Source organism: Hyperolius riggenbachi, chromosome 12, assembly GCF_040937935.1.
Source record: "Hyperolius riggenbachi isolate aHypRig1 chromosome 12, aHypRig1.pri, whole genome shotgun sequence".
NCBI lineage: Eukaryota > Metazoa > Chordata > Amphibia > Anura > Hyperoliidae > Hyperolius > Hyperolius riggenbachi.
This window is the reverse complement of record NC_090657.1, coordinates 97,555,760-97,570,728: the sequence shown is the minus strand read 5'-3', so window position 1 is coordinate 97,570,728 and position 14,969 is coordinate 97,555,760. Positions and strand designations below refer to the sequence as shown.

The following is a 14,969-nucleotide window of genomic DNA, read 5'->3' as shown; positions in this document are numbered from 1 at the left end:
TTCGGCCCAAGAGGCCTTTATCAAGTGACACTTGATAAAGGCCTCTCGGGCCGAAATTTTGTGTTTTTGTCTGCTATGGCACATTAAATAACTGCTATAATTGCACAAATCTAGGTTGAGACCCAGTCTTCCTTTTTCTTTGGTTCGGTTTCCCTGCACCCTATTGGATCCGGATGCTGACTGGTTGACTCCCTGGTGCTGATTTACTTACAGCAGTTTGAGCTACTGGACTCTTTCTTCTGTGTCCAGTGATTTCCAACCATGCTCTTATCATTGCTTACATATCCTTACATATCTCATACATTTTCACACTCCTTATTGACATGCCTATGCCCAATGGCCACCAATCTGCTAGCTTAAAAAACTCTCAACAGGAAACACACTATGGCCCATATGCAATTCACTTTTACTCTTGAGTTTTCTCCAAAGAGATTATTTTTCATCTTGTATTTAAAATAACTTTTCAGCATTTTGCAACTGAAAATGTACCAAAAAGTCAAAATTATTTTGAGTATTTTCTTGCTTGTTGGTGATACAAAATGCATTTTATTTACAAGTTATGAAAATATCACTTGGAAGAAAACTTAGGCGAAAAAATGAATTGCATATGGGTCTATGCCTCAATCAAATAAAATGTCAAAAGAACAGAGAACAAAGAGTAAATGAAATGCGTCAGCCAGGAAGCAATCTGTAAAACCCTGGCACTCCAGCAAACCATTATGAGAGCTATCATCTCCAAATGGTGAGCCGACACATTGGGCAATTGATAATTCTCATAGATTTCCTGATCACAGATCAATCAGCTAGAAACAACAACAACAACAAAAATGTGTTCGCTGGCCTTTCTGACCGAACCTTTGTTCCAGGCAAGTTTGCTCAAGCTCTTGTAATGCTGATTGGACACAATTAGATGCTTATAAACTCAGAACGTTGCACGAGTTTTGTTGCACCAAACAATTTAGAGCATCAGGCCAAATGACAATCCAAAGCAAATGAGTATTTGCATAAGTCCACCTCAGAAAGTCTGAAAACACATAAAACGTTAGTTCAAATTTGGTATAGCCAAAGTCTTGACATGAACCATACAGTGATGTTATGAGAAAATAAATAAGTAGTTAAAGAAGAAAAACCCCCATTGTGGCTGAATTGAAACTTTCGGTCGAGTTAAACGGCAATGCCGATTGCCAAACACTGATTTCCTGTTACCAGAAAATGAGTCTGGTAAACGTTGCTTACTTTATCAGATGGGTAATCTATTTTTCTTGCATCAAATCAAATCGGCATTCAAAATCTGTGAATTGTCTTTACTCAGGCTGTCTTTTGTATTAAACTGTATTTTCTAGAGATCATAAATTAAGACCTGGTACACACCATGCAATTTTACCATCAGATCGACAGTAGACACAATGTAGAAATGCATACCTTAAATAGTTCTAATGTGCATGTGCCAAGGCCACTTAAACACTGCTCAAATACAACAGCAAAGTAGAAATTAGGCCAGCACCATCCAAAGCTCTTTTACGATTTATTCAAAGGCTGTCACAAAAACATTGCCACATTAAATTTCCCATCATTCAATAGCTCTGAGCCTGTCTGATCTGCTTCAAAACAAGAAAGGGATCATTTCTGAGATCATTACTGCATAAAATCAATCCCTCTCTTGATCGGAAGTAGATAGGACATGATGGAAATTATCGAAAGGCAGAAAGTTTCCCCTCCATCTGATTGGTAAATTGCATGGTGTGTACCAGGCATTACTGTTATGAAAAAGCAAAGTAAAGCAAATCATTATAGAGGCAAATCATTTTTTTTACACTACACTGTGTACACCTACAATTCAGTTAAAAGCAACATGGCTGCTTCACTGCTGGGTTCACATTATGAGGGGTTCGCGTCAAAAACCCTGTACAGATGTGTCCCTTGCATTGGACTTGCCATAATAGCAGTGCTATTATCACATGTCCAGAGTCCGTGCAGAGTCTGTATCAGTCATGCAGGGTGGGACTTTGCATTGCGTCACAGCAACAAACACAACAGAATGGACAAATCATCTCCGTTCCAGTCCATGAAATGGACCAATTGTAACATGTGAAACCAGTCTAAAACAATGATATGGCTACATGGACATGGGTGTTGTGTGCACAGACAGCACAGGTCAGCATCTCAGTGTTGGTTCTTCATTGTAAAAACTAGGATTGGTTTTACACTTTCCATCCTTCTCCTGTTTAAATGCATGCATGGGAAAGCTGAAGGAGGTCTACTATGGCCCCACGAAGATCCCCCAGCAAGCATTACAAAGCCAGCCTGCTGATAAAGCCCTTTTTATATCTGCACCATGATACAAAGGCCCTCTGGATGCCAGGAAACAAAAACAGTCAGTATACCATGATGAATTCTGGCCTACCTTAGCCTTCTCCAGCTGTGCAAGGGCATGACGTTCTGCTTCCTTTCGCAGGGCTTCTCTGTCTTCTTCAAGGGACACGTCTGAGTCTGATGGACGACTCGTGTACGACTCTGCGGAGCCCTGAAAGAGACAATACATAAAATGAGGCACAATTCTGTAGGCATAGCAGGGTTAATAAGCAACACAGTCATGAAACAACTGTTGTAAGAATTTAAGACTGGGCTCTACAGTGTTCTAGTAAAAACAAGGGAGAATGAAGACATTCTGTCCAAACCTCAAACAGAATAAGCCCCACCCTCGCAAAAAAAAGCACTGTGGCATGAATCATTTCTCTAAAGAAGATAACATTGCTGCCAGATCTGCTTCATACTCATGTTATGGTGAATTCAGTAGAGACACTATTTACAGGGCCCAAGCATACAAGCTGCTCAGAGAAAGCTAGCAGCTTGCTCATATCAGATCAGTACTATGTTTCAACTCACAGAAATCAGTTAAAGCTAAAAACAGAAAAGTATTAAACAAACTTCTTACAACAAAGCTACTTACCTCATCAAGTCCGTAAAGATACATTTGCCAAATAAGTGTTCAAGAGTGATATAACGTCGTAGCCTATTCCTTGTTGTAGTGATCTGGGAGTCTGGCCTAAGCAGCACGCATTGAATCAGGCCTACAACACATGAGTTTCATATACACAGGCTACTCCTAGGCCTAGAAACATTGTAATACTCTGTAAGCAATTACGGAGAGTGATCTGCCAGCAAGTTATTGATTGTCACACAGAAAGAGACAAACACACACACACTTCCTATGGGTTTGTTTCCCTGCCCGTTTAGCAATGCTAAATTTTCTTTCTGAGTTCCAATCCCTCCCTCAATGAGGTCAGAGCGGCCGTGACAGGCCGATCTATGGAGAGTTGGGAACAGGTGGCAAGCAGCTTTAAGAGCTACAGACACAGACCAGGAACTGCAGAGGAACTGACATGATGATTGATGAAAACACGTGTTTGCCTTCAAACCCCAGTCACTTCCACTACTCCTAATTTTAATATCCTGCTACACCCACCTCTTACTCTACTACTACAGAACTCAACCAGGCCTAGCCAGTGATCCCACCCATCAATGACTGTAATCACACATCAGCCAGTAACCAGACAAAATGCATAATAACACAAAACTTCACAGATGCACCAGCTGCCACAGCTTCTGCTGCTCACGGTTATAAACAGACTGTCAAGAAGAATAAAATTAACAGCACTGGTAATTTCTCCTAAACTGACATAAAACAAGAGCATTTTTCTGAACGTCCATAGATTGTTCTTTGAGCAGTAATTACCTACTAAAAATTATTACTTTTATAAAATATGAAAGGAACATTGCCAGATAATATTATTGTTATTTTATTTTTATCTATCCATATACTTTATATAAAAATAAAATCGGTCTATTGTATGTGTGTATGTGCAGCCATCACCCGAAAACACCTTGACCGATTTCAATGAAACTTGGTTTACAGATCCCTTACTACCTGGGAAGATATGTTCTGGGGGTCTCGCGTCCCCCCTGCACACCTAGGCGGAACCACAAACAGCCAATCAGAATTTATCCATTCACGTCAATGGGAAAAATGTAAAAGGCTGCCATTCTCACAGCAATAGAGCCATAGTCCCCATACTTGGCACAGTTGGTCACTTGGCAACCGAGGTGAAAAATTCAGGGAAAGTGGGAAGAGCATAAAACAGTTAATCAAATATCAACAATTCATTTTCACAGGAAAAATGTAAACTGCAGCCATTCTTAGACTGTTAATTGCAGGGTTTTCAAATTTGCCAGATGTGGTCACTGCATTACTGAGATTAATATTCAGAAAAGTGGATGGGGTCTACAACAGCCAATCAAAATTCACCTAGTGATTTTCAAGGGGAATATTGAAACTGCTGCCATTCTTACACTGTTAATGGCAGAGGCCTCAAACCTGGTACAGTCGGTTATTGGGTGACTGGGGTTCAAATTCACTAAGGGTGCAAAGCTACAAATAGCCAATAAGATTTCTTTGCTGGATAAACTGCTTACATTTACACATTTTTGATGCCAGAAACCCAAAAGCTCACAAACTTGGTCACTGAGTGACTGTGTGTCAAGATTACAAAAAAGTTGGCGGAGCCAAAAACATGTCACTGGGAAAAAGTAAACTGCAGCAATTCTTATACTTTTAATGGCAGGGTTCTTAAACTTTGCACAGATGGTCATTGGATGACTGGGATTAATATTCAGGAAAGTGGGTGGAGCCTACAACAGTCACTCAAAATTCACCTATTGATTTTCAAGGGGAATATTTAAATTGTTACCTATCTTACTCTGTTAATAGCAGAGGCCTCAAACCTGGTACAGTCAGTCATTGGGTGACTCGGGTTCAAATTCAGAAAATGGGGTGGAGCCACAAACAGCCAATCAGGTTTGTTTCATTTCTATGAGAACATTTAAATTATTGATGCAGAGGAACCCGAAAGCTCACAAAATTGGTCATTGCGTGTGTTAAGGTTAGAAAAAGTAGACAGAGCCAACAACAGCCAAATACATACCCGGGCAACCCTGGGTCTTTCGTGGGCTTTCAGTGGTGTCGTGTTTGTTTAGCTAATGCCAAGTGGTTCTCTGAAATAATTTTTCCTTTGCTTTTTTAAATAACTTTTTGGCACTTTGCAATTGAAAAAGAGCCAAAAAGTAGGTGAAAAATTATTTGAGTATTTTGTTGCTTGCTGGTGGTTTAAATTGCATTTTATTGATAAGGTGAGAAAATATCACCTAGGAGAAAAATTCTGGAGAAAAAGTGAATTTCATATGGTCCATTGTATATACAGAGTGGTTTGCTGAGAAAAACAGCACATAGCTTTCCTTGGTAGATGACAGGCATTATAGGTCTGGTAGTCACTACTAAAGCAAAACTCCAATAAAAAAAAATTAATTTAGCTTTAGATTGAGTGGTGAAGGTTAGAACTCATGTTAGACTTTCGTGCTTTTCGGGTTTGGTTTGGCAAGTAAAAGTCACTAAGTAAAGGATGGAAGAAAACTCCATCCCAGCAGTGACACAAACACCAGTAAAACACTACCGTGGGGAAGAGTAAACACATCTGAGGCTTTTATAGCCATCTGTGTGTCCTGTGATGATAAGGTTCTCCTCACCTCCTATCTCTCTAAAAAGGTCACTGAGCACAGGTGGAGAACGAATGCCCATATTTACTCTAGTATAAGCCGACCCCCCAACTTTTGCCTTAAAAAAACCCTGGGAAAATGTTTGAACCGAGTATAAGCCAGGGGTGACAAAAGCCATGGCCAGCCACAACCATATATTAGAAAAGCAGCATAACTTTAGCAGATTGCAATAATAAGCCAGAACATAGGCCTACAAAGGAGATGAACATACAAAGAACTCCTGTTACAAAGTTTAAGCTGGCATATAGATAAAGCAAGGAATGCAGAGCCACATAGTCATGTATCTAAAACTTGATATAAGAATGCAAGGATTCTCACCACTCAGTAGACACTGTCCCTGTATGCCTTCCAAGGCTACAACTCGAGATGAGGTTAGTTGGGACCTCCCATGAAAATGTCAAGTGTGTGGTCTCCCTCAGATGATGCACCATTGTGCATATAGTGGGAACACTGTGGGGGTTTCTCAAGTAAATTCGAGTAGTGAGTGGAATATAAGCCAAGACCTCCACCTTTGGGCCACTTTTTTTGGCCCAAAAATTAGGCTTATACTCGAGTATATACAGTATATATAGAACAGGAAAGTCCACAGCAATAAAAACATAACTACATTTCAAATGAAACATGCTTAATGAACGCAACCTAACAGACTAGATACTGACACCTGTCCAAAGATGCAATGTTATGTGTTGTATGGAAAATGTGTCAACCATATTTCAATCATGTACTGTATGTACAGTATAATAGTAATAATGATGATGCATACAAAAAAATTACAGATTTAGCAGCTGCATGTGTGTACTGTAGAGAGAACTATTAATGTGAATCTGTGACTTAAAAAAAAAAAAGTTACTCACCTATGGAGAGGGAAGCTTCTGGATGGTTCAGAGGCTTCCCATGTCCTCCTCCTCCTCCCCCTTGTTATGCCTTGGCAAATGGTTGCCCATGGCAACCCACCAGCTCAGGACTCTTTCTGCACAACTGTTTTCCCTTCTAAGACTTTCAGATGTTTCTGCGCCATCTCGTGTCCAGAATGAGCTATGCATCCTTGTTTACACCTGTGTGCTCACTTCCTGGATTATGTTTTAAAAGTGCTTCCCTTACTGTAGCTCACTTCCTGAGCAACAGGTTTCCTGTGTTCATTTCCAGAGAGACTTAAACCTTTATGAAATGATATCCTGGCTTTGACCTCTGCAATACTCTGACCACCGTTTGTCCTTCGTTCTTGTACCTCGCCTGTCTAGGACTGATTTCCTAAAAAATTAACTTCTGGCTTATCCCTGACTAGATCTTCTGTCTGCTGCACCTATACCTCACATCTGATTATCCAGTTGCACTCAGCAGTCACCTTCGGGCGCACCCATCTGGTCTCCAGGGCTGCGCCAATCCGACCACACAGAGGATTCACGCTCCCCAGGTGTGTGACAGTTTGCTCAGGCCATGAATCCTGCTGATGTGCTTTTCCCAGACTCTTTGGGAAACTTGTTTCTCAGAGTGCAGCAACAATATCCACAGCAGGGCCAGGTTGTGCTATGTTTGCAGCCTGTCTGACCCCATGGATCAGCTGCAACCTGTTCAAATCTCAGTTCCTGCTGCTGCTCCTCTTCCTGCAAATCAGCCTGCTTCCATGTTGCAGATCTTCTTGACTTCTTCTGATGTTTTTTTCTTTTCTCTTCTTTTTCTTTCTCTTTTTCTATTGAGATGTATCATTATTCTCTGTTTTTGTGCTTAATAAAAACCTATTGAAACTAAAAAAGTTTAGGGGAAAAAATGGTACTATATTGCTTATAGGATTTACTGGGGATACCATCGGTACCTGGGGATTTGGATAGGGATAAGGGGAGATAGCTGTCGCTATTTTCTCCACAATCAGGGGAAAATCCCGAGTCAGCTTCTTCAAAGAAGGGAGGGCAGGCAGTAGGGATGTTCAAAGATATGCAAATTCTTCCGAGTTGATGCAAATGTATGCAATTTTTTATGCAAATATATGTAGCTTGAAAATGGACCAATCCATTTAAACCTGCGTTTAAATTTATTGGTCAATTTTCAAACTGCATACATTTTCATAAACATTTGCTTAATTTTAGGAGGAATTTGCATCTCATTGACCATCCCTAGCAGGCAGTCTGATACAGTCTAGATAAGCCACAGTTTCAGATGTGGATTTGGTGGTGAGCTTACTGTATAATTTGGAGTAATAGGATGCGAACCGTCATAAAATCAGTGGAGGGGAGGAGAGAAGAAATCCTAAATCCTAAATTTGAAGGATAACTTGGGGTGCCTGAGATTCCCTGGAAAATTTGGCCAGTAGGGAGCCACATTTTTCCCCAAACTCACATGTAAGCTGTCTGGAAAATAGGATCTTCCTATTTGCTTTAACTGAAAGAAAATGCTCATATGTTCTAAGTTTGGCCTTGTAGTCATCAAATGCCTCAGGAAGGAGATTAACAGAGAAGGCTAAGTGAGCCCGTTCAAGCTCCACAAAAGCCTCCCTCCCAGTTGTTGCTGGGTTAAAGTGGCTTGGTCAAAGTGATGCCGGACAAACTGCTTAAACGCTGACCAAGTCAAGCGGAAACGGGCGGAGTCACCTTGCCTCCTCTATAGTGTCCACCTCACCAACCTTTGAAAGCTAGAAGGTTTGAAGCCACCATAGGGCAGTGTGGGGGGACGTCCAGCTGAAATGAACAACTAGGGGAGAATGGTCCTGTGGTGTCTTTTCTAAAAAAAAACTCTCCTGCAGCGAAAAATTACTCCTTAGGAGATTGTGAACTACTGGCGGCAAAACTGATCTTAGATGAGTGGCGTAACCTAGTGGAGGGAGCTTGCTTTCCTGTGAGCATTTATACCAACCACAAAACTCTGCAATACCTTCAGTCAGAGAATCAATCCTTTCCAAGCCAGATGGGCAGTGTTCTTTTCCAAATTTGACTTCATGGTCACCTACCATCCTGGTTCTAAGAACACCAAAGCAGTTGATCTGTCTTGGTCTTTTGACACTGAGGATCATAAATCAGCATCTGCACACATCATCGACCCATTTAGAATTCTGCCTGTTTCCCCAGTCCGTGTCAGTCAAGTTCTTCCGGGTAAGAATTTTGTTTATAAGTTCTTATGTCAACATATCTAGTCCTGGGGACATAATTCCAAGCTGGCAGGTCACCAAGGCCTCAACATGACTTTTCAATTCATATCCCACAGCTACCGGTGGCACAGTCTGTATTTTTCCTCCCTCTTCCTAGTCCAGAAGAACTTTGGACACATATCTATGGACTTTATCACTGATCTCCCACCTTCCATTGGTCACAGTGCTGTCTGTGTGGATGTTAATTGATTTTCTAAAATGGCTCATTTTGTTCCTTTGAAACAGTTAACTTCTGCTCTACAAATAGCTAAAATATTTTTTTCTTGAGACTTTTTGATTACATGGCCTTCCAGAACAAATTGTGTCTGACACAGATGTGCAAATTACATCTTTCTTCTGGAGGGCTGTCTGTCATCTCCTGGACATTAGTCTAAAATTTTCCTCTGCTTATCACCCTCAGTCCAATGGACAAACAGAACGAATAAATCAAGTTTTGCAACCATTCCTGGATTGATCTGCTTCCTTGGGCTGAGTTTGCGCATAACAATCACGTTTCTGAATCCATTGGTCTCAGTCCTTTTTTATTACTTATGGACTTCATCCTAGGATACCTCTTCCAGTTTCTTTTTATAGTCTGATGCCCCAGCTGCATCTTCTGTCAGAGCTGATGAACTGCAGCAAGTTTGGGAGCTTGCCCAAAAAACTTTTACCAAAGCATCTGCTCGCCATAAGAAATGGGCTAACAAAAAGAGGACCTCTGTCCCACAGTTTGCTCCAGGGGAAAAAATGGCTTTCAATGAAGCATATTCGTCTACGGGTTCCCACTGCCAAACTTGCTCCTTGTTTCATAGGTCCTTTCCCCGTCTTGGCATGCATCAATTCTGTCACCTATAAGCTCAAGTTGCCTCCTTCCCTCAGGATCCACAATGTTCCATTCCATTCCATGTTTCTCTTCTCAAGCCAGTTATCTTAAACCGTTATTCTAAAAGACTCTCTCCTCCTGGTCCAATCTTCACGGAGGAGGAGGAGTACGAGGTGGAGCAGATCTTGGACAACAGATTCCACAGAGGCAAGTTACAGTACCTTATTCACTGGAAGGGCAATGGTGGACACCTGTACACATGCTTCATTCTCAGTCATGTGTACAGACCTTCAGGCAATCATATAAGTTGCCTTGGCTTTAAAGGGGAACTGAAGTAAGAGGTATACGGAGGCTGCCATATTTATTACCTTTTAATCATTACCAGTTGCCTGGCAGCCCTGCTGATCCTCTGCCTCTAATATTATTAGCCAAAGCCCCTGAACAAGTATGCAGCAGACCAGGTGTTTTAGACTTTAAAGTCAGATCTGACAAGACTAGCTGCATGCTTTTTTCTGGTGTTATTCAGATACTACTGCAGAGAAATACACCAGCAGGGCTGCCAGGCAACTGGTATTGATTAAAAGGAAATAAATATGGCAGCCTCCATATACCTCTTACTTCAGTTCCCCTTTAAAGCAAACCTGAACTGAATATTAATCTTATGAGATAGTGTCATACAGTCATATATTCTTATTTTCAATCTAAGAGGTTATATTGTAAGTGTAAACAGCAGCCTTGTCAGTGTGACATAAAATGTGGTTCATTTAGCTCAAATATAAAGCAATGATTAGTTTTTGAACTTTTCAGCACTATTCTGTAATCAGGAGTGTTTGTTCAGCCAGATACACGTTTTAGCTTTTAATGGTTTTTTTGGGGGGGGGAGCAGAGTACACAGATAAAACACTGGTTTATCAACTTTTGCAATGAAAAGAAATAAATAAAAACAACACAGACAAGTTCTAAGCAGAATTGGTACTATAAAGCATGTACCCATGTTTACATCACAGTGTCGCATATCAATTCATGTACCCTTTAAGCAAGATCGGATGCACATTGTGGCAATCCTTGTTAGGTGCCTGCAGAAACCAGAAAAAGTGATGTAAGAATGAGGAAAAGCAAATTAAATATATAAAAAAGAGAGACAAAGAGACCTTGCAGTTAATGATCTTCCAGATAATGAGAACCCGTAGCAAGGCTGCTTGGAGTTACAAAATTGGTAACTAAACTGAGAGTCCTATATGGCACCCAAGTCACTGACTGGGCACCTTGGGATTAAATAGTACCATGCCTGAATCCAGCAAATACTCCCAAGGAGACATTATTGTAATATTACAAAGAGTTCCGAGACACTGCAATGTGTAGGCAGGAATAAATCCCACTGGTGTCACACATGAAAGCATGCTTCATTGGAGGGACTGGAAATAACATCATTAACAACTAGCATTCTCATCTAAAATGCAAAACTCAGCCACTTAAAATAACTGCCATCAGTACAGACGAAGCAATAAGCCACCAATATCTCTGTGCACATACTCTGTCTGCATATAAAGCACAAAGCGTGACCACAGACAAAAATATCTCATACTAAGGACAGGCAATGGCCTCTCTTTACAAATCACCCCATTGCCATAACTTGCTGCAGTCTACAGCCTGCATGGCTGAGGTACAGATGTGGTGCACATCGTCTCTCTCTAGTGCTGCAGTGCTAAGGTCCTGGCTTTATTTTCATAAAATGAATATTGTATACAAAGAATCCACCCATTTTTAATCTGGGCCTTATTTCCTAAGGCATCTCCAGGTAGTCTGAAAGTCTTAAAGGACATCCGAGGTTAAAAAAAAGCTAATGAGATAAACAATTGTATCTATCCTCCTAATTCTGAAAATGACTTTTTTTTAGTTATGCCACAGTTTTATTTTATATTCAAAACTACTTTTAAGTTTTTGCTGTTTCATGGCATTCCCAATAACACATTCATTAAGTATGCCAGAGCTAAAACCTATAAACTATTGAATGTTTTTATCTCCTGCTCTCAGAAGCCATTAACTCGGAGGGAAGTGTTTTATGGCTGCAATTGCTTATCAGTGAGGGTTAGGCTATAGTCCGACCCAGTCCAAACCCAGACAGGAACTGTTACTTGCAAACCTGAGTTTTAACTCTTTCAGGCAAAGAAAGGAACACATCATAGTTATCTGTGTGATTGGCACTGTACATACACATGTCTATCTCATCATGTCATATGTTACCTCGGATGTCCTTTAAGCAAGAAGTGACTCCACAAAACTCGGCTGGATAAGATACTGTCTGACAGTAGGTGGCAAGGGTTTGGAACCTTCTCTTGGGTCATATTAGACCACACAGTTACTGAAGGGTCAAAGTAGCGATTCTGCAACAGTAGTTATTAAAGCCCACCAGCAAGTCTCTATTTTTTAAAAAACGATCTTGCAGCAGGTGTGTGTAAGTGATTATGGTCTAATCCTTTTACCTAAGCCAAAGGCCGCAAAAACGCACATAATGCAAGTCAATGGGCTGCATGTAAAAACGCATATACTTGCTTTTTGTAATGTGCGTTTTTAAAATAGCTGGTTTTGTGGCATATTTTTCAAAAACTCATCAAAAACGCGCATAATGAAAGTCAAGGTGTGACGCAGAGGTATTGCGTTTTAGTGCGTTATGCATGCATTTAAAAAAAATGATGATGTATTTTCGCTTACTGTCGACCTGCATAAAACGCATATCAAAAACGCATGCAAACCGCAAATGCAATAAACGCAAGAAAAACGCATGTGTGGGAAAAACGCAAATGTACACACAGAACTACTGCTCCGCTCCGGCCCACGTGGAGGTGATTGACAGCGGCGCTCGCGCAGGCACAGTACAGTACAACCTGGAGGTCGTTCTGATGTCATCGCCGGGGACCGGGACGGACCTGCGGCGAACGGCTGCGGGCAGAGCTGCGGCGAGGGACGTCCTGGGAGCTTGGAGCTGGAGGAAGCCCCCGGTAAGTAGCACTCATTTTATATTATTTACCCTGATGACTCCTTTAAAGAACAACTGACCTGAGAGGAATATGGAGACTGCCATATTTATTTAGTTTAAAACAATGCGCATTGCCTAGCAGTCCTGTCAATGTGGCCATACTTCCCGCCACATGTATCGCCTGTCTCACACCAGGCTTTATCAAGCAGTGAAGTTAATATCACCGACATTAACAGTTAATAGCAAAGCCCCTATACATGTTATCGTCAACTTTGCAAGGTATGTTGGGGGGGATATTTATCTGAGGTAAACGTTAATATATAGTGATCCAAGTTCTGTATACACATTTTTTACATTTTAAAGGGAACCCGAGGTGAGAGGCATATGGAGGCTACAATATTTATTTATTTGTAACAATGCCAGTTGCCTGGTAGCCCTGTTGATCTTCTGGCATAAGTAGTGTCTGAGTTAAAACCCTAGAACAAGCATATGGCTAATTCAGTAAAACCTGAGTCAGCTGAGTCAGAGTACCTGATCTGTATATGCTTGTTCAGGGTCTATGGCTAAAAGTATTAGAGACAGAGGACCAGGAGGACTGCCTCACTCCATCCTGACGCCTCCTGTATGAGGAAGCCAGCTGGCGTGTGGTGAAACGGAGGGCGAGGGGCGTTGCAGTATTTGCACATGCGGGCTAGCGCTGGAGAGAGAGTGCATGTTGGAGCATTTATAGCTGGAGAGGAGCGGAGACCTTTGCAGGTTACCAGTAGAGGGTGAGAGCCTGGAACAGGCATATGAGAAATCGCTCTAACTGCTATACTTATGTGACTTCATCCACATAATAAATTGCATGGCGCTTTACTATCTACCAGGAGTGAGAACACCATCAGGCATGGGAAATACTCCTAGGCATTGAAACAAAGTGTCAATTGAGATCATAGACATACAATTTTGGTTGCAAGAAAATCGGTATATCCGAAGGCAATCATTTTGTAAGAATGGGGATCCCATGAGTGTTTGTTAAGTTGAATGTTTGCATATGCAGCCGGCTGTGGTGTTCAACATCTTATGTGGCCATAATGTGTTTTTATGGGGATGTTTTTAACTACTTGTGCACAGGTTTTGATAATTATATTAATAAAATAAGACATTTTTACTGTGACTTTGAGCAAGGTTCCCTTTTTCTTTAATGTTGCATTAACTTCAATGTAAACGATGAAATTCCACAATTCAATTGCTCATCCCTAGACACAAGTAGCAAATATCCTGACAACAAGGTTATGCTTTAATTTGGTGCATGAGTTATGGTGAAATATCTAACCAGAACGTATGCATTTATTTTGTCGTTGATTCCAGCATTAAACTAATGATAGCAGTAAAGTGCTGCACAGTAACTGCCATGCTGCCGGAGGTCCAAGAGGAAAACAGCAAAGTCAGTCACAGAACAAGCTTATGGGGGTGTCATGATGAAGTCCTGGAAAGCAGGAGCTGTGCCACAAACAGCCTATCAATGCCAGCTGGAAGGACCTTCAGCAGTTTCAGAGGACAACACTTTTCATGCCAGAACAGTCAAAGAATAAATGAAATACAACTTTCAATGGTGGTGAGATACAGCACAAACAATGCCAATACAATAAGCAATTTTACAGGGATATTAGAAAACGGATATTTAATTATTATTCGCAGTAATGAACCTGGGCATAACTAGATTTAAAGTGTACCAGAGACGTCACACTCATGTCCCTGGGAGCGTTCTGTGCCTGTAATGCACAATTTAACACGGAGAGTGTGATCTGCGTTATGCACTTGTTGTAATGCCCGCATAACACAATGCACACAGTGTGAACTTAGCCTCGATGGTTGCTGAAATGCAAGACTTTAAACGGGTTTAAACCCGTTTAAACCAGGGCATTTTTTACAAAATCGGACACTGCAGCTTTAAAGGCTCGCTGCAGGGCCGTACAACTCAGCACACAAGTGATTACCCCCCCCCCCCCCCCTTTTCTGCCCACCAACAGAGCTCTCCCAATGTTTATTTTTTGGCCAAATATTTATTTCTTTATTTTACTAATACATTTTCCAATTTTTTATTTATTTTTTACCCTCCCCCCGTCAGTCAATCAGTGCGATTGACTGTCATAGGCTTCAGCCTATGACAGTGGATCGCTGTCTTGCCACCCAGGGTGACAACCGTGTCACACAGCTGTCCGCAGTACATCGCTGCCGTAGATCGCAGCGCTGTACTATGTAAATATACTATGTAAATGTAAACAGTCTCCTAGCGGCGATTGCCGATGGGAGACTGATGGCGGAGCGGAGCTCTGCAATCCACACGGAGACCTGCAAAACATGCCCCCAGGACTTTACGGGGATCGGCGTTAGGCGGTCCTGGGGCTCCTGCCGCGGTCACGCCCATCGGCGTGACTCGGTCTTAGAGAGGTTAA

The 14,969-nt window shown here is 41.5% G+C and overlaps 1 protein-coding gene and 1 long non-coding RNA gene across 9 annotated transcripts in view; one reads left to right on the top strand and one right to left on the bottom strand.

Annotated features, from left to right (window-relative positions):
• CACNB1 (calcium voltage-gated channel auxiliary subunit beta 1) overlaps positions 1-14,969 on the bottom strand; it is a 154,923-nt gene that overhangs the window by 81,334 nt on the left and 58,620 nt on the right. For 7 of the 8 annotated variants that reach the window (XM_068262726.1, XM_068262728.1, XM_068262723.1 and 4 more), the window contains one exon: positions 2,405-2,524. In XM_068262726.1, coding sequence (XP_068118827.1) covers positions 2,405-2,524 — 120 coding nt within the window. Of the gene's footprint in view, positions 1-2,404; positions 2,525-2,950; positions 3,271-14,969 lie in introns of those variants that run through there. The other variant, XM_068262727.1, reaches the window with a different exon arrangement.
• LOC137541446 (uncharacterized) overlaps positions 1-14,969 on the top strand; it is a 31,175-nt gene that overhangs the window by 1,380 nt on the left and 14,826 nt on the right. The window contains exon 2 of the long non-coding RNA XR_011025163.1: positions 13,882-14,128. This is a non-coding gene — a long non-coding RNA (uncharacterized lncRNA). The remainder of the gene's footprint in view (positions 1-13,881; positions 14,129-14,969) is intronic.